We start from the raw sequence: 18,965 nt of genomic DNA on the forward strand, positions 1-18,965 counted from the left end.
AAGTAATTAAACTAAAACTTTGTTCTTACTTTGTTCAGGTGTAGCAAGTGCCACAGTCCAGATAGCTGATGAGAAGCAGCTGGGGTCAACTTCAGGGAAAAAGCTATAAGCTGAACTAGATCTGAACATGTGCTTGGTTCTTGACTGCAATTCTCCCTGTAGCAGGTGAAAGAAATACAACCAAAGTCATTTATGCAGGTTACACAAAGGTAATAATTCATACAGAAAACCAAATTTAGAACTGCAGGTGAAGTCACAATAATGAAGACTCCCTGAAAGGTTAAAATGACAGCATTTTAAAAGTTGGAGAAGAACAAGTACTCAAATAATACACAGAACACTTGCATCTTTCAAAGCTGGCAAAACATAAATACAACAGAAGGGGGAAGAAGTGACATCTTCTGTAGCTATAAGCAACATGTTCTGCAAAACATGCAAAATGTTTGGAGACAAACTGTCCTCCAGCTTTATGGGTTTTGTGAAAACCAGAACTTTGCAGAATTCAATTGTGAATCAGTAATTCTAGGAGCCTCAATACACACACACACACACAGTTATTTTCACTGAAATCTATAAATGAAGAGCTGACTTTTAAGGAATGGTAGAAGAGTCAAAAAATAAATACACTGGGCCCTTTAAAACAAGACTAAACACTTCTTAAGGTAACAGGGTTAATTTGAACTACAATATGTGTGTAGTTTACAGGAAAGGCAGCAAGCATGCCAGTGAATCTTCTCCAACACCAGGTCTCAGTCAGTCTTTCTGCAACACGGCAATAAACACCTTCATGTTAATTGCTAACATGAACAACTCTTCTACTTCATTAAAATGCAAATTCTATTTTTTTCCAAAAGGAAAATATTACGTACCATTTACTACATGTTTTACTTCTCCTCCACATATAATCCATTGTACCATTACTAAAGCAATTTCTGGAGTCTAACATGCTTAATCCAAGGGATTTGGACATCAACATTCCTTTATTTGCATTGATTAAGTAGGCTGGAAAACTAGAAAACTACTTCCACGGTCAAAGACCCTTTGCTGATACATTATATATAGCTGCCCAAGTGCAACTCTGCATGCAGACAAGTAGTGCATTTGCATTTATAGATATAGATATATATAAGCATATGTGCACACAGCAGCCATATATCTGCATATTCACACAGCCATATATATAGTATTAATACAGGTATGTACATACACACAGATTTCTATACAAACGTAAGGTTGCAAAGTTAAAGCTTTTAGGTAGGGATTCTATATTTCATGAAAGGAATACAGGATTTCCTTCTCCAGCCTTCTTCTTACCTTCTTGCACAAGCCTTGGCCACATAATCTGCAGTCAGTCTGTACTGCCAGAGCATGCCTATGTATTCCATTGCAGGCCAGAGCTGAATCCGACTGCAGAGCTGGTTTAACACAGCAGAGTCTAATTGGTTGGAGATGGTATCTTCAGTAAATCTTTCTTCTGAATGACTATATACAACTCCCTCTGCTCTCAGCTGTGAACGTACAGCTTTCAGAAAAATATTTAGCTGACCTGTTTGACAGAGAGCAAGAGGCACATGAACATTCTCACCAGTGACCATTTTACATCCTTTCCATTTGTATATTAAAAAAATGGAGATGGCAGAAATCACCCCATTAGGCTTTTCAAGTGTTACCTACCCAGATTAACATCTTCTAAGTGATTAGCTCTTATTATTAGGCCATCAGCTTGCAGCAAGGCTTTCTTCATCTTCCATCCAGTGGCCACAATTTTCAGACAGCGCATTTTTTCGGGCCATCTGCTTTCTTCAAAGACCAATCTTAGCTCTGAGATGTTCAGTGGTTTGCTGAGAACTTTTAACTGAGAAAAACATTCCATGCCCAGTTTATCCTGGAAACATAAAAAGAACATTTGAAAAAGTGGCAATGTACATGCACATGACTGAAGTACAAGTACATATAAGCCAGCCTGCTGTAACAATAATTATTTTGTAGCCCTACTCAATACAGAATGAAGACAGAAACTGAAATAGTTGGCCAGCTTGTCAAGTTTCATTTTCCTTCATGAAGAAATTATGCAGACATTATGTAGACAAAACCACCTCAACATGGCAATTTATCTAAAGTAAGGGAAACAGACACACAAATTATTTTAAAAATCCAGAAGCTCCTGCCACTTGCGATATTGATATTCACAAGTCTTAAAAACAGAGCAATTAGTAATATTTTTTTTTTTTGTCCTCTCTATAGGAAATTTTCCACTCTGTAGGAAATAACTAAATAACTCTGTACAAATATTAATTAAAAGTACAAATGCTATTGGGATAACTGATATATATATTTTACAAAAAAGTTGTACGTTAACATGGCTTTTTTTTTTCTGAAATTGCTTTTTTAAATCAATCTAATAAGCCCAAAAAGAATGCATTTTTGCTGGCCTGGAAAGCAAGTGCTAAAAATCTCTGATTATCCTAAAGAATACTTGTACATCGCAAGAAATACACATCTTTTGCAAGCAGAGTACCAATACCTTAAAGGGAAGTGGTCTTCCTAGAGACTTCTGCAATATCTTCATATTGGCAAAAATGCCAGCAGGATTGGCCAAGCAGCACTGAATCTGCTGTGAAACTGATTGAATTTCCCTGGAAACCCTTGGAGATTGGGCAAAAAAAACCCCACACAGTTTAATCAAAATATGAGAAACAGGTAAAAAGAATGAGTGCAAAAGCAAAGTCCCTTCTCTCTTAACCCAACTTAACCCTGAACTTAAGGGGCAAACTAACTTAAGTACAAAAAATGGGTAAAAATTCCCAATTATCATTTGAGCCAGAAGCAGCCCAATGCCAAGAAACCTGAATTTTAAACATGTACAGCTATTTATGTAAAACATTGCACTTGCATCACTAAGGGAACCCAACTGTGACAGTGAAAGCAAACAGTGTTGATTAACTAGGATACTAACAAAAGGGTTTATACAAAAGTAGTTTACACAGCCTTTTAAGAGAAACACAAACCAAAGCCACTCACTTGTGCTGGTCTGATCCAATAAGCATCTGAGGAATCCTGTCAATGAGATGCTTCACAACCCAATGCCAGTGCAGAGACAGAAGTGACAACCCTGGCGAATCCACTGTCAGAGTGTCGGAAACTGCCCAGAACCGGTCCCGCCACAGCAAGCAGTATAAAATCTAACAACAAGCCAAGAAAGTTACTTTTCCCACTGTTAAGCCTTGCATGTTACACAACACTTTCTACTTTAAGCAAAAGAAAATGCAAACACATTGTCACTTCCACTAATTTTCAGAATCATGAAATGCCTTATGTTTAGTGACACACAACGAGCACTCAACTATGAGTTTTCTAAATATACTGCAGGGTTCTTGTGGCAGGTGGAAATACACAAGTGAAAAAACCCTCAATCCCCGCACTAAGCCTATAATGTCACTGTCAAGTTTCAGTAAAATGATCTTCATGGTCTGAAAGGGGAGAAGGAGAAGTGAACCACTTCTGTGACATGCATGTCAGAAGGGCAGGTTCCAATATCTTTATCAGGGATCATAGAATCATCATAGAATCATAGAATCCTAGGGGTTGGAAGGGACCTCGAAAGATCATCTAGTCCAACCCCCCCTGCCAGAGCAGGGCCACCTAGAGTACATCACATAGGAACGTGTCCAGGAGGGTTTTGAATGTCTCCAGTGAAGGAGACTCCACGACCCCCCTGGGCAGCCTGTTCCAGGGCTCTGTCACCCTTACAGTAAAAAAATTTTTTCAAATATTCAACTTGAACCTCCTGTGCTCCAATTTACACCCATTACCCCTTGTCCTATCACTGGTCACCACTGAGAGAAGCCTAACTCCATCTCCCTGACACTCACCCCTTACATATTTGAAAACATTGATGAGGTCACCCCTCAGTCTCCTTTTCTCCAAACTAAAGAGACCCAGCTCCCTCAGCCTTTCCTCATAAGGGAGATGTTCCACTCCCTTAATCATCTTAGTAGCTCTGCACTGGACTCTTTCAAGCACTTCCCTGTCCTTCTTGAACTGAGGGGCCCAGAACTGGACACAATACTCCAGGTGCAGCCTCACCAATGCAGAATAGAGCGGGAGGAGAACCTCTCTTGACCTACTAACCACACCCTTCCTAATGCACCCCAGGATGCCATTGGCCTTCTTGGCCACAAGGGCACATTGCTGGCTCATGGTCATCCTCTTGTCTACCAGGACCCCCAGGTCTGTGGATACTTCATTTATCATGATGTGGATACTTCATTTATCACTTTTATGGCACAATGGATATCTCGGCCCCAGGTGTGTACATTTAGGTAAGGTAATTCCCACCCTGAGTATCTGCAGGCTGAAAGCCTACATTCCACATGGAGGAGAAGACAAAGCACAGATACATCCACCGAAATAAACGGATTTGCCTGGAGTCAGACATATTCTGAATACCAACAGAAACACAGCAGTTAATTTCATGGTGCCTGAAAATAGTGTTCTGCACACTGCCTAAGTGCACATAATTTCCACAAATGTGCTTTGAAAAGTCTACTCACATCATGCGTGTCATCATCACTTAAGGCCACCTGAGTAGACTTCACCCAGTGAAATAGAAATGCATCCCAAAGTTCAAAGAAAGCAGCAAGGTTCACCACAACTCCATGAGGAAGACAGGTGTAGCTTGCTGGATCTGAGGTTTGGGGGAGAGGGAAAGAGAGAGAGAGACTGAATATTTTAGCTATGCAATGTGACAAGTAATAGTGAAAAAAAATTGAAAAGGTTTAAGAATCAAAATAACAGAAAGAATTCCTTTACTATTCGCACAATTCTTTATTATCTCTAAACATTTAATATAAGGAAAAAAAACATAATGAAGGAAATATTGATCAATTTCTTCTATGCAACATAATAGCTTCATGACTGCCCCCCCCCCACCACCTGTCTTCCTTTTTCCCTCCCCTAGTTACATAAAAAACAGAAATAGGATTGGAACAAAAGCACAACTGAACAGCTTGGCTAAAGGCAAAATGCAATTCCAGTGTCTCCTCACCATCTTCCTAAAGCTTAGATAATTAAGAGACAAGTGACATGCACTCACTTCCTAGCACAGGCTGGACATAAATGTTACTACTGTAAGGAATATCTGATGAAAGAATAATGTGTTACATATCATATTAGTAACTCTACATTCACGAAATCTTCCTTCACACAGTCAGGACACACGATGTTTAAAGTATGCATTTCCTAATAGTGAAAGTTAACCATATTTCAAACCAAAATGAACAGGGGAAATCCACCCACCTTTGCGGAAATCCAGTGACATTCTTAAGACACTATTTCTTGACTTCTTGCTGGCAATCAGGTTCTTCTCAGTGTAGCTTCTTTTCTCTCGGTCAAGAAATAATACTGCCCTGAATTAAAAATGAAGTTAAGAACTTCAGCACCCTTTTAGAGCCTCTGCCTTATGAGAATGGTGAACCAGAAAGTGACATTTGATATTTCGCTGAATTACTAAACAAGAATCAACTATAGCATAACTAATGGCTTAAATATGTTTTTTGCAGAAGCAGGTTTCACAAACATTGGATTACTGACCAGCAATCACAAGGAAGGGAAAAGCAGTGAGATACTAAGTAGTTGTAACACCATCACGTGTAGGATAGCCACTTCCTTACACTGTAACTGCAAAATCTGTGTACCTTTGCTCTTATTAGAAAAAGCAGTCAAAATCCAAAAGCACAGCAAATGTTTCAGTTTTGTGTAAGAGATTTTACATTGCTATTTCTGCCTCTTAGTGCTTTATCCCACAGTTTGGTTTGCCTTTGAAGTACTCTAGCCTATATGGAATGCTGGAAGTCCTGCTCCCTGTATTAAGTGATTTGTTTCAGTCTGCATCTACAGACGTTAAATAACAGTACAAAACCTGTGCCTAGTATTTTAGATCACATCACAACATAAACACAGACTTGGTAGATGCTCCAAGACTTTATAGAATACTGATTACAGGCACTGGGCAATCTTCACAAGCTTTTCTTGTCACCCACCTATTTGCTACAGACTTCAAAAGGATTTGAAGCTGATCCGCATGTTCCATTTCTGTATCAAAGTTCATTGAATTTCTAATGATATCCAAAAATTGCATATTCCATCTTAGGTCCAGAGGTATCACATGTTCATCTAGGAAGGCAAACAGACAAGACAGTGCAGTTGAAACATTATTCAGTGAAAGACTTTCCTTGATCCCCTTGCCTATGTAAGAACAGTATGGAGAGAATAAAGGAAGCCTTTGAGGAAGACAGGGTCTTAACCTCCCTCACTCCAGGTAGCCAAACAGAAAAGCATGAAGTTGACTGCAGGTTCTGTAAAACAGAACAATGGGTGTGAATTAATGAGTGTTCAGAGTACTCAAAAACCAGCCTGGAAACTCAAGTCCAATTCTCTTTTCCTTCACAGGCAAGATACCTAGGACCATCCATAAAGGGCTCAGTGTCACTGTATGCAGCTTTCATGTACTAACAAGTTTGGAAAGCAAACCACATGCCTGAGCTCCCTGTAAAATGGAGAGAAAGTTTTACCTCAAAAGGTAAAGTAAAGGTAAAGTTTGCCTCAACGCAATAAATGCTGGGGAAAAAACAGGATGCTTAAGCCATCCAGTCAGAGGCAGCAGAGACATGAATCACTCTTAAGAACATTCTTAACACTGAGCAATAGGAATACACCTGGGCCACAGATACAGCCAGGATTCACAGTAATAGCAAACACATCTAATTTGCATCAGATGAATGCATTTAGTTGCCATATCTGCAGTTCTAGACAGCGAAAATGATTTTTTTTCCTCAACAAAAGCAATGTATCATTAGAATTTAGCCTTTGCTTCATTACACTCATTTCCTAAGATGGGTTGCAGTGTCCTCAGAGAACAAATAAAGCTCCAATATCTTATATCACTTTTTTTCAGAAGTACCTGTCAAAGTTGGCTGTAGCAATTTGATCATGTTGCTGACTCCAGATGAGAGGGGACTGGCATAGAAACTACCAAGGGCTACAGCACCTGCCTCCAGCTGAATCCGCACAGGATCTGCAGGTGAGGAGGAGAGAAAATAGGTGTAGAAGACTGAGCATTTAGTACAAAGAAATAAAAATAACTTCATCTAAGCCAGCACAATCAGCCTCAACCTTGTCTGTGCATGCATTCTGGATATGCTGGTTGCTCCAATTTTATATTAGCTCCAAGAGGTCTTAAAAGCAGTCAAGAGTATCGTGGCCAAAGGGATAAGTCCAATGAGGAGTTCTAGTTCAACTGGTGATGCTACTAACTTAAGCTATTAAAAATCTGATTAGTAAAAATCCTGGAGTTTATATTCTCACATCTTCCTCTCAGTACATACATTTTTAAAATTTCTTTGCTCAACTGAAAAAAAACCAACAACCCCACATAAGAGCATACCTGTCATTCCAGTAACTTTCTAGATATTTTCTAGTTTATAGACACATCTGCCTGAAATGACAGCAAGATCAAGGGGGAGTGATCCCAGTGATGTAGAGATAATATACACTGAGATTTCACACCACACAAGGAAGCTAAGTGTGTGAGTTATTTGGATGAATGCCTGTCTGAATTCTTCACAAGTTTAATGCAATTAATTTAATTAAGCAATGAGTACCTCGCATGCTATCCTGAGTGTTCAGGGAACAAAGCTCCAGGAAATCTCAGTTCTGGAGTTTCCTGTCTTACTAACCATTGTATTTTAACACCAACAAACAGAAGGCATTTTATTGCTTTTACTATTCACTATGAAAAAAAAAAAAATCGACAAGAGAGGTCAAATTTGCCTACACAGACCAAGATATCAAAAAATAACTAATTCAGAAGCAGTCCAAGTTACATGTTTTCTTGAATAATAAAAGGCAATATTTAGCTCAAAGTCTTCTGTTGTCCCTAATATGCACAAACTTGGTTTTTTCTCTCCTTAGAACCTAAGTGCCCTTGACTTAGTGTGGACAGTTTCATATCAGATCATTTGAATGGTCTGGGGATTTTCATAGATGATACAATAAATAAGCCTAGGCAAAAGAGAAAAGTTAAATATCAACATACCCAGCACCTGTGGCAGATTTTTGGCTAAAGAGTTAAGCCACTTAACTCTCAGTGTCCAGTCCTGGTTAGTTGCCTTTTCTATGAACAATTTCACTGAAACCTGGAGAACTTCCATTTTATCCATCCAGTTTTCATCTCTCTCAACCGCACTGAATTTCAGACTCTCAGGATTAGTGGACTGCATAATACTCTGCAGATCCTTAAGAGTCAGTGGTAGTGTCCTGAAACACAAAGCAGGTAAATCCAGCAATCAAGGGCTCATGCTGTCATGAGCATGTCATGAGGAAAAGAATATATTTTGCAAGTCAAGCTACTCAGCATTCAACTGCAAGAAAGCAGCTGTGCAATCAGCTCTCCTCTTTATTTAGCTTTAAAGACAGTTTCCAACTCCAAATCAGCTGGGAATGGCTACTATTAGGAATTCACTATTGCCAAATAACCATGCAGTGCAAGATGTGAATACACACTGAGAACCTGTAACTGATTTGTGCACCAGAATGATACAGAATTACAGAATTATAGAATGGTTTGGGTTGGAAGGGACCTTAAAGATCATGAAGTTCCAATCCTCCTGCCACAGACACCACCCAAAGCCTCATCCAACCTGGCCTTAAACACTTTCAGGAAGGGGATATCCACAGTGTCCCTGGGCAATCTGTGCCAGTGTCTCAACCACCCTCATAGTGAAAAATTTCTTCATTTCTAACTTAAATCTATCCTCTTCCAGCTTAAAGTCATTACCCTATGTCCTGTTGCTACATGCCCTTGTAAGAAAGAAGCCCCTCCCCAGATTTACTGAGGTTAAAAAAGATAAAGATAGAAGAGAAATGTCACTAATAAAAAAAGTTACCACACTGCTAAGGTTTTACAATGTCAACATTTAATCTTAGTACTACCTTGTACACTGGAAGCAAACCACAGTACATGTCCACAGTAGGCAACTAAGCAAAGCAAGAAGGAAGGGTATTTTCACAATACTGGTGCAAAATTCAGTTATACTGCTCAAGAAATCATGAAAAGAGTTCTTGCATACATCCCTGGCACAAGACATCTTTCAAACAACTCTGAAGGATGAAATTTGTTCTGTTTTTTTGTTGTTGCTTTGGTTTGGTTTTCTGGGTTTTTTTCTTTTATTTTTACCTAGAGCTACTGAACCTAAAATAACCAATGAAAAACAGCTTACATGAAAGCGAGTACAGAGGATAAAATTTTTAAAGCTCAGAAGGAAACTGAAGGAAGGTATTTTTTAGTCTCTTCTTACATTGTAACCCAATGCTTGCATTCACATTTTCTGCTAAATGCCTACTCTTAACTCAAAATGGGTTAAATGTACTTACTGAAGTTGACGTACAGTCAACTACTTTGATCTGAAGAATCAAACAATAGATAATTAAACTTGTTTTTGTAGTGGTTGCATGGAAAGGTAACAGAAGACTCAGTTACAGAGTGTGACTACCACAGCCTCTACCTCCACAGTTTGCTCAGGTCAAAGTCTGTCAAAGAACAGACATACCACCAGTATTTCAGGAATATCTTATCTTACTTAGACAAAAATGTTTTTTTGCCCACCTGCAGTTTTTAAGGTTTAGTCTATTCAGACAATACATGAGGACCTGTGCATCCCTCCAGACTGTTGAAAGAAGTGAATCTTCAGATGCAAACAGAGCTGTAGGTAGGGAGTTTGGCCACAAGCCCATTGCTAGCAAGGAGTCACCCCAAGTTTCATGGGAAGCCAGAGATGAAGCATGCTTCGTAACCAATTCTAACACAAGCTACAAAAAACAAACAAAAAGCAGTTTAAAATTATATTCAAATGTATTCAAGTACAGTAGCTCAGGGAACTACTTAGTTACAGGTATTTATTATTAGATCATTAGAATCCAAATGTTCTACACACACTGTATAACTTACACAATAGAAGTACCATAACATTCTATCCATAAGTGAAATAACATGCTGTACAGTTCAAAATAGGAAATGAACACTGCTATCACCAAATGACAGCCTGCACAGTGTTCCAGGCTGAAGATCAATCAGTATCAATAGCCCAGTCTCATCTGGAGCTGTCAAAAACCAGCCCCAGAGTCCAACTGGGATATTCTCTGCCTCCATTATGCTACAAAAGAGGGAGCCATTACCTATAAAATGTCTGACAAATTATATTTATCCCTTGGGGAATACCTCAATAAGCACATCCCAGACTGATAATCTTTATGCAAGTCTCACTCATGTGATCTCTGCCTCCACTACCATGCCAGCAGGCTGAGAAGATTTGTTATGAAAAGACAGACGACAGCTGAAATTCATTGTCCTTCACCATTTAATACCAAAAAATCCAGCTCCTGGAGCTTTAAACTGATGTGTTACAGTAAGTTATGTGACCAACCGCACTGTTTACACTGGAGCCAAAAACCATTCAGAATCTAAAAGATTTGGAAAATGTCCCAGAGCCACTTAACCCTTCCTCTTCATCACCTTGCAGGTGCCCAAGAGGACATTTAAAATTGTTTGGCTTATCAGTCCAAGGGCACCACCTTCATCAACTCCTTGCTCAGGCACTTAAGCAACAGAGGATCTCAAACACTAGGCTCACAAAATTACATTTTTCACCAGCCTAGATGGAAGTATGAAAAGCTTTCACATAGAGGACTCTTACCTTTTGGTTCACCTGGAGTTGTTGTGAGCGGCCATAAACTTCCCAACAGGCTCTGGAAAAAGACTTTGCTAATCCAAGGCCTCTTTGTATCTGCTGCACAATTAATGCAGCTGCCTGAAGCAAAGGTGACAAAGATGACACAGAACCTGGAAGATACACAGCATTTGGGGTGAAACATATATTTTAACCTTTAACCTTCTGAGGACAAACACCACTTTAGACCTTGAGGAAGATCCAAACCAAATTAATCCTACTGGGACCTGAAAACTGAATGGGGTCTTTCTAAGGTTAATAAGAAAATATGACAAGACTGCAAACAACAGGAGACCAGACCAAAATAGGACCTCAGGCAGTCAAGATGAATGAACCTCAAATGTCATCTTCCTCCAAAGAACAACCTGAACAGGCCTTGTGCAAAACATTTATTTTATTGATTTTCACTTAGAAAAAGTGAATGCCTTCCCTACCGCAATGGACAACTGACAACAGTGTCTGACATCTTACAAAGCACTCTAGGTACCAGCTTTTTATAATTTGGGCTTACTTCCTGAAAATGCAAGAAACTACCAAAAATACCCTGATTATACTTCCATGCCTTTACTTATATTGGGACATAACACAACAAAATAACCAAACTTTTAATATTAAGAGCTAATCCATCCAAATATATGCAGTGAGTTCAAGCTGTTAGCAAATACTGAACAGACTTTTCTTACCTGCTATTGCTGCCTTGGTTTCTGAGTGCACAGCCAGAAGTGCATCACAGATGCTATCTCCCACTAAACCCAAACCATGCAGGAGTAACTTCAAATCGAAATTATCCAATACAGTTCCATCATTCTCCCCAGGAATGTAGATTTCAATCCCACGATTCCGCATAGCTCTGGATATTTCCCCATGAGCAGGATCCATGGAAAGGAAAAGCCTGTTGGACATTAGAATAGCATAGTTGAAAGGCATCCACAATGATCATCTAGTCTAGCTGCCTTACATTCTAAAATGTAAGTTTAGGATTTTAATCTAGCATTCCAGAAACACCAAATATTCTCCTCATAAAGTAAATTCACCTTCTTAAAAAAAAGGGGGATACTGATATCTACTAAACTTAAATGAAAAATCTGTATGATTACTTATACTTTGAACACACAAGTAGTTAATACTACGAGTAGATATTTCTTAAAAGCAAGGAATTAAAAAAAACACTCTCAGATATAATTCAGTCAAAATAGGTTTCTGAAAAGCCAGAGATCTTGTTTCCAGTTCAGAGGAACCAAAAGCTATCAGTCCCAAAATTCTTCTCATGAATTTATAAAAGGTAGGAATTATAAAGAATACTTTATGTTCTCCTCTCATCAGGGCAACAGACTACTTCAGGTGTGAGAGAATACAGACTGACAGGTTGGTTTTGGTTTTTTTTTTTTTTAAGTTCTGTCACTGCAGGAAACTTAAATTTATGGATGGTATGGAAAAAGCTGGAAAGAAGATTACGTCCATATACCAGCTTTTGTTACCAACATATATTAATACTTAATTATCTTCAGCACACGTATCCTCAACTCCATTACAGTGCAGCAGAGAAGTGCTGAAATCCTAAATTAGAAATGAAGAATCAATACAGGAGGTTTATTGCTATGAATTTTCCAGTGTAGCAGTCTGTGCTGCAACAGTGACATAAAGCCAGGACTCTGAAGCTCTTTATCATTTGCTCATCACAGTGCAGTTTTCATCCTTGCCAGCCAGCCAGTGTCACCAGAGTACATGTCAAACCAAACAGGATTCAAAATACCAAAAGACTGTCTCACAGCTGACATTTTTTTTGCTAAATATGCTATTTGGTATGGGAAAAAAAAAGCAAAAAAGCAGAAAAGCAAAAGCACCTGAAGTTTGGATGAGGGGCTATGGTAGGAATTGTGCCATCTATCACACCTCTCTCACTCATGGTAAGAACACCTCCTGGTTCAAGTAAAGCATTCAAGCGGTCCAGCACAGAAGGGCTGTATTCAAAAGAAATTTATATGGTTATAAATAGGTAACAACTGGATCCAAGAAAGAAGACATTCCTGAAAATTTAAGCTACTGCTTTCTCATTATCAAATGCAAAACATTCAGTTGTGAACCATACAGTAAGAGGCAAAGTACCTCAAGGAGGTGAAAGAATTTATTCAGTGAAACAAGGCTACTAAAAGCTCTTACTTGCAGAAGTTGACATTGTCCATCAGCAGCCAGTCTCCAGACTGCAGGGCCTGAACCAGCATCCCATCCACCCACTCAAAAGTGCCATGGCTCTTACAGTCAGCAACCTGTGCCTGCTGCAGCTTGAAACGCCGGAACTCTTCCACCAGGTGAGCAAACTCTGAAAGGAAATATCTCTTACAAGACAACTTAAATTACTGAGGTAGCTTCCTGTTCCCTTCAAGAAAAATAGTAGCTGTTTTGGTAATAAACATGTATGTTTCCCATGCTTTATGGGAACGTAACAGCAGGGGCTCCATCTCTAAGTAGCCTCCCCCAAGCAAAATCCATGAGGACACGCAGGGTTTGAAAGCACAGAGAAAGAGAAATTAGACCAACATTTCTGTTTTCTCTGTACCTTCTCCCCCATTAGAAGAAGTTTGGTAGATATTGATACCATATTTTAGATAATGATTAAATAAAAAAAAAACCCAAAACCAAATAACCCAAACATTATTTTGATATTTGTAAAGCTCAACTGATTAATGCTTCAGAGAACAAATAGCAGAGGAGAATATGCAAATCACCTTTAGAATATGCAAATTACCTTTCCTAGCAAAACAAGATAAAAGCTGCATTGCACATGGGGTAGTTCAGTATACAAGAATTTGGGTGCAGGCTACTGAAAGCTACCAGGTGAAACTACACAAAAAAACCCTGAAGAACCATCACCAAAGTTTTTCAGAAGCTAGGCTATTACAAGAGTAGTATGATGCAACATAGAAGCTACAAAGAAGCTATAAAACACCTTCAAGTTTCTTTGCAGATTTATATATTACTTGTTTTCTTCAAAGGGACACATAGTCTTACTTCAAACCGCTTACCATACATACCTGCCTTTGAGTAAGAATTTATTTTGTTGTTCATCCGCTGCATAAGTACAAGTATTCCCTCCAGTTTGCTCACTAATTCTGCTGTAATGCTTCTTCCTCCTTCACCCAGAGATTTGGGCTTGTAATTCAGGATGAAATTGCTCCAAGCACGTAGCACAAGTTCAGCATCATCTGCACAAATTTCTGTCAGGAGAAGACTGTCCCTTACTAATGTGCTCACAGCATTCTCCACTTTTTCCATCAGGTGCTGCCACGGCCTATTGATATCCACCTGCAAACATTCCATTGTGGAGTTAGTTCATCCAGAAGATGGTGATGCTTAAGGCTCCATTGGGTGCTTAAACACTCAAATGACAGGGGTCTGACCTCTCTTACCTGTTCAAATCCACCCAGGAGTTCAGTTGTATCCATTGCACTGTTCATTGCCATGATTTTGAGTCGATGGCCGGTCAGATGGGCCAGCAGCTCAACCAGACTGGTTTTGCCAACAGCTGCTGGGCCCACCAGGATTATCATCCAGTTCATATGCACACATTTCATTATAGGCTCAAGGGACTGCAGAGAATGATGCAGAAGTGACAGACTCCTGCCAGGACGAGGAATATAGTTGCCACGAGAAAGAATGGAATAACCAATCTAGAAGGGGTGAGAGGCACATGGGTGAGTAATCAAAGAGCCAAATGGGAGCTCAGCTCTGCAAGTTGCTTCCTTCTCTCTTCACTCAAAATGTCAAGAGCTTACCTGAACATTATATGGAGTGATGTGAAACTCCCTGGTACCTCTATACACATCTGCCTCCTGGCCAAAAATGTCTTTAAATGTAGATATAACCTAAAATCAGTTGACAGAGAGAAAAAAATACATTTATCAGTCTTAAAAATTTACCATAATAGATCTATTGTTCTAAAAGATTTACTTCTAAAGTAGAATTCCCTCTCAGCTTCACAGCTATGTGATAGCAACTAACAGCTTAATCACAAGTGACATTTCATTCAAAGTGCAGCAAGTGATTAAACATGTGAGTTGCTCACAGCAACTCCTTCATTAACCATTTCCCTACAATATGAAATACTTTAAGTAATGTTTGTCTTCAAGAAAATACTAAGAAAGAAGTCCCTCCATAAATAAGCTCTTCAAATCACACAAAAATATAATAATACTACAAGAAGGGCAAAGTAAAACCATGATAAAAATATCCACTCACATTCAGTAAATAAATCCAGTCTTACAACATGATTTGACTTTTAGTTGAATACCATGTAAATGTTGTGAAATGAAACAAAAGCAAAGGATTTCTAGGCAAGCGGGAGATAAATGGGTGGCAAAAATACAATAACTGCAGTGAGTTTGCAGATTAAAGGAAACTTAAGGAATGAGTTTAACAGAGAGGAGGGAGCAATTTGGCAAGCAGATGAAAGAAGAAACAGATAAATAAAAATCAGGACAAGAAATCCAAGCCAGAACAATTAAAAAATGTTGTCAAGGAAGGGCAGAACTACAGGACATTAAATTTATTTACTGTAGGATCACAAACGTTTTCTAACCATCATGCTAGGATTCTCTCCATATTACAGTGCTGTTTCTCTTCTCTGCTACCCATCTCCTCTTTTCTCAAAAATATGCATTCAACCCATGCCACTCCTGTGATAACATTACTATTTAATTCTGAATCACAGAAGAATGCATTGTGCTTTGCTCTGTTAAGTCCTTTGTAATTCTACTTGCCTTCACTGACACCAGCTTTTTGCTTTTATACTAGCAGGTAATGCAACTGACTTGTTAAAGAACAAGGGGAGCAGATCAACCACAAAATCAGAAAAAAAAAAAAAAGCTATTTTTCTTTGTTAGAGGTTATATTTATGAACGAATTGCAAGGCATCCTCAAATTTACCGATGGCTTTATAGAAATAATTCCTAACAATATGAAGAGGCAGGAAGGTTTATAGAGTAAGAAAGAATATACAGCCCACCTTTTCTTTGTCTTCCCTGGTTCTCATCCTCTCCCCATATACCAGAAATACATGCTGGCCTGGATTGTAGCATCCTGGTGACTGGTCAACAAGCATAAGCTGGCACCAGCGGAAAAGATCACGCAAATTGAACTCCCAAGGTCCTCCTTTCTGTCCCCACTTTTTTTCAGCCATCACTTCTTTGTCAATCTGCAAAAAGTAGGAAGTAAACAAATAAATAAACAAGGCTTTTAATCCCACTCATGTGGAAGTCTTCAAATATTTTAAAAAAACCTCAACTGAACTTCTGCCTTTGGCACAGCTTATAAGATAGAAGACAACAGAAAAAGCAAGCTGTATTCAACTTTTCTGACTTTTATTTAGTTTGTCTCTACTAATGCTCTAATACTTAGCTCAATTTTCCTTCTTCCTTGTAGACTCTACAAAAGAAGACAACAGAAAAAGCAAGCTGTGTTCAACTTTTCTGACCTTTATTTACTTTGTCTCTAGTAATTCTCTAATACTTAGCTCAATTTTCCTTCTTCCTCTTAGACTCTACAAACGAATATTTGGAAAGATGCTACCACAAAACATTTTATGTAAGGCCACAGAATACTACTTTGTCTAAATACTACTACACCTTTTTCCTTGTTTTTGATATGAAAATCAAATACAAATTCAGAAGTGTGACCATAAGTAGAATGTTTACCAAGAATTTCATATCCTGCACTCTGAGTAAAATGGCAGCATCTAAGCCACAATACAGCTGATAAGTTTGAAAACCTTTTTGAAAACCTTTTATATAAGCATGATTTCAGATTTATCTTTTGCCATGGACAAATCCTATCAGGAAAGATTTTTCTTTTATTGGTGTCTCTGTGTCCCAGAACAATGCTATATAACCTTAGAAGCTGCTGCTTCTGTAAAGGTCAGATGCTTCTTTCACTATAAACATCCCACCCATAAGAAAGAGCAGATTAAAAATTCAACTGGAAAAAGAAACCCGTATTTCAGTTGTTAAGTTACAGCTCATTTTGTTTGTGCTTCAAGAATATTCTTATGTGTTGAAAAACATTATTTTCTCAACTCACTTCACCAAGCTACCAAACCATAACTCTTTCCATGCCTTGTCAAACAAACTTACACATACCTATTTTATTTTTTCAATTTATTTTTTGAATCTTTTGCACAAACAATGCCTCCTAAGTTATCAACTAAGCATCTGCTTGTAGCAGTGAAGTAATTCAGGTGTTATTAAGCAGTGCTCTTTATTTTCTTGTACATATATTTCCATTTTTCTTTTTCACCCATGCACTTTTCTATAAATATTTTTGCAAATACCACATTCAGACTGAATTTTCTAAAATCTCACTGGATTCTGCCTACTTTCACACAAAAGAATTTAAAATATGTACTTACCTTGTTATTGAAATCAACCATTTTAGCAATAATACTTCTATCAATAGCAGGAAACAGAGTATTCCCAATAAACTCCATATCTTCTGCTGACAATGGATCAACATACACCTGTTGAATTAAGAGCATGCTGAGTGTTGATATAGTCAGAAAACTACAAGATCATGACATAGTTTAAACTAAACTAATGAGCTTGCCTGTGTAAATCTGTTAAGAAAGGACTTGGGCAGACCCTTTCTTCCACCTCCTTGTCTGTATGGATTCTGGCATCCAAAAATCTTAGTCTTCTTGTGCTGTACATGAAAATTCATTCCCAATTCTGGAACATAAATCTCTGCTCTGTGGTCAAAGCATGCGTTTAGCCCCTCTAATACAGATTGAGAAGCCAGATTTAACTGAGGAAAGAAATAAAGATACAATATTAATACTCAAAAAAACACTTTAATCTCTAGCTGGACAGGCTGGGATACACAGAAGATAAAATTAAATTTCCTTGCAGTTCTAGCACTGTTATATATTACCTCCAGCTGCACTGTTATAACACTGGAATAACAGAACTATAACTGTTTTCCTTATCTGCACTTGTTATTTGTACTGTGTTTTCACCAGGATAACAGAACATTTCTCCATTATAAAATCTGCATGTTCAAGATGTTACTTCTGAACTTATGTTCACACATTTTTAACACCCAGAGTTTTGTCTGCTTGTATTTCAAATGAGGGTAGTCTGAGTTATTTAAGTGCTCTATGTGTCATGATTGTTTAAATATATTTTTTTTTCACAATGGGAAAAGAGGTTTTACAAGCAGATGAAGCATTTAAAATTTTGCACTCTGCAATAATTAGAACACATGTTGTCAAGAAGGGAGCTCTGCTTATGCATATGCTTGAAATCACTTGCTACTTTACATGAGTAAACCTGTAGTGGGCAGGATAATTTATATTGGCAAAGTGGAGCTCTTCTTCACCTTAATTAATCAGTACCCAATACAGTGTATTTGTCCCAGCAAAGGGCCTTGTATTTCAGTGAAATTATATGCCTATAAGAGTATGCATCTCAAACTTCTGATGACAGTCTTCTAAGAAGCAAAAAAAACCAAAACCAAACCCCAACAAACAAAAAAAAAATCCCCCCCGAAACCACCAAAAACCCCACACCAAACCAAACACTCAAAAAACCCCATTTCAAATACAAATCAAATCTTCTCTTGCTTCTCTGCAGTAATTTAGGTTGGCACTCAGTATATGTTCTCAAGGCTAGAAGAGGTTTAGTCAAAGCTGTTTTTTTTACACTCTCCACATGGGGAAGGCCAATAATGGGCAGAGGGACTCAGTAGGGGGAAATTAATATTCTCTTAAGTGGAACAATCACTTTCAATGTGGCACTACATACACAAAAGTAAAAGGAAGCAAAATTTATTTCCATCTTCAGCCCTCAAAAATACTTATCCTACATCCCAAACCATCACACCTTTGCTCTTTCAGAACATTTCATTTCCAAACTTGAATATACCTCATCTAATACAATCCAGTGTCCAGCCTTTAGTGCTGCCAGTAGTGGTCCATCACGCCAGGCAAATTCTCCTCCCTTCCCACCTTCAACAGGCAAGTCTGTCCCAAATAAGTCTGTCACATCCTGTGAGACCAGAGCATGGGGAAGAAAAAATAAACTACAGAAGTCTAAAAAGTTCATTAACAACCTTTGTTAAACTCTTCCTGATATTTTCTCCCTGTCCTTTAAGTAGAGTCAAAATGTAGGCATTAAATTTCAGTAACTGCAAGTT

At 38.4% G+C, this 18,965-nt stretch overlaps 1 protein-coding gene across 1 annotated transcript in view; it reads right to left on the bottom strand.

Moving 5' to 3' along the window:
- The window catches only part of MDN1 (midasin AAA ATPase 1), a 101,051-nt gene that overhangs the window by 38,311 nt on the left and 43,775 nt on the right, over positions 1 to 18,965 (bottom strand). The window contains exons 37-58 of the mRNA XM_030447151.1: positions 18,695 to 18,817; positions 17,379 to 17,576; positions 17,185 to 17,292; positions 15,787 to 15,975; positions 14,558 to 14,647; positions 14,192 to 14,452; positions 13,817 to 14,087; positions 12,945 to 13,104; positions 12,629 to 12,745; positions 11,468 to 11,676; positions 10,752 to 10,897; positions 9,665 to 9,867; positions 8,096 to 8,316; positions 6,962 to 7,075; positions 6,042 to 6,174; positions 5,299 to 5,408; positions 4,554 to 4,687; positions 3,022 to 3,182; positions 2,525 to 2,645; positions 1,675 to 1,885; positions 1,315 to 1,546; positions 30 to 156 (exon numbers count right to left, since the gene is read on the bottom strand). Of these exons, the coding sequence (XP_030303011.1) occupies positions 30 to 156; positions 1,315 to 1,546; positions 1,675 to 1,885; positions 2,525 to 2,645; positions 3,022 to 3,182; positions 4,554 to 4,687; positions 5,299 to 5,408; positions 6,042 to 6,174; positions 6,962 to 7,075; positions 8,096 to 8,316; positions 9,665 to 9,867; positions 10,752 to 10,897; positions 11,468 to 11,676; positions 12,629 to 12,745; positions 12,945 to 13,104; positions 13,817 to 14,087; positions 14,192 to 14,452; positions 14,558 to 14,647; positions 15,787 to 15,975; positions 17,185 to 17,292; positions 17,379 to 17,576; positions 18,695 to 18,817 (3,639 nt within the window). The remainder of the gene's footprint in view (positions 1 to 29; positions 157 to 1,314; positions 1,547 to 1,674; positions 1,886 to 2,524; positions 2,646 to 3,021; positions 3,183 to 4,553; positions 4,688 to 5,298; positions 5,409 to 6,041; positions 6,175 to 6,961; positions 7,076 to 8,095; positions 8,317 to 9,664; positions 9,868 to 10,751; positions 10,898 to 11,467; positions 11,677 to 12,628; positions 12,746 to 12,944; positions 13,105 to 13,816; positions 14,088 to 14,191; positions 14,453 to 14,557; positions 14,648 to 15,786; positions 15,976 to 17,184; positions 17,293 to 17,378; positions 17,577 to 18,694; positions 18,818 to 18,965) is intronic.

The sequence above is a fragment of the Calypte anna genome, chromosome 3 (assembly GCF_003957555.1).
Source record: "Calypte anna isolate BGI_N300 chromosome 3, bCalAnn1_v1.p, whole genome shotgun sequence".
Taxonomy (NCBI): domain Eukaryota; kingdom Metazoa; phylum Chordata; class Aves; order Apodiformes; family Trochilidae; genus Calypte; species Calypte anna.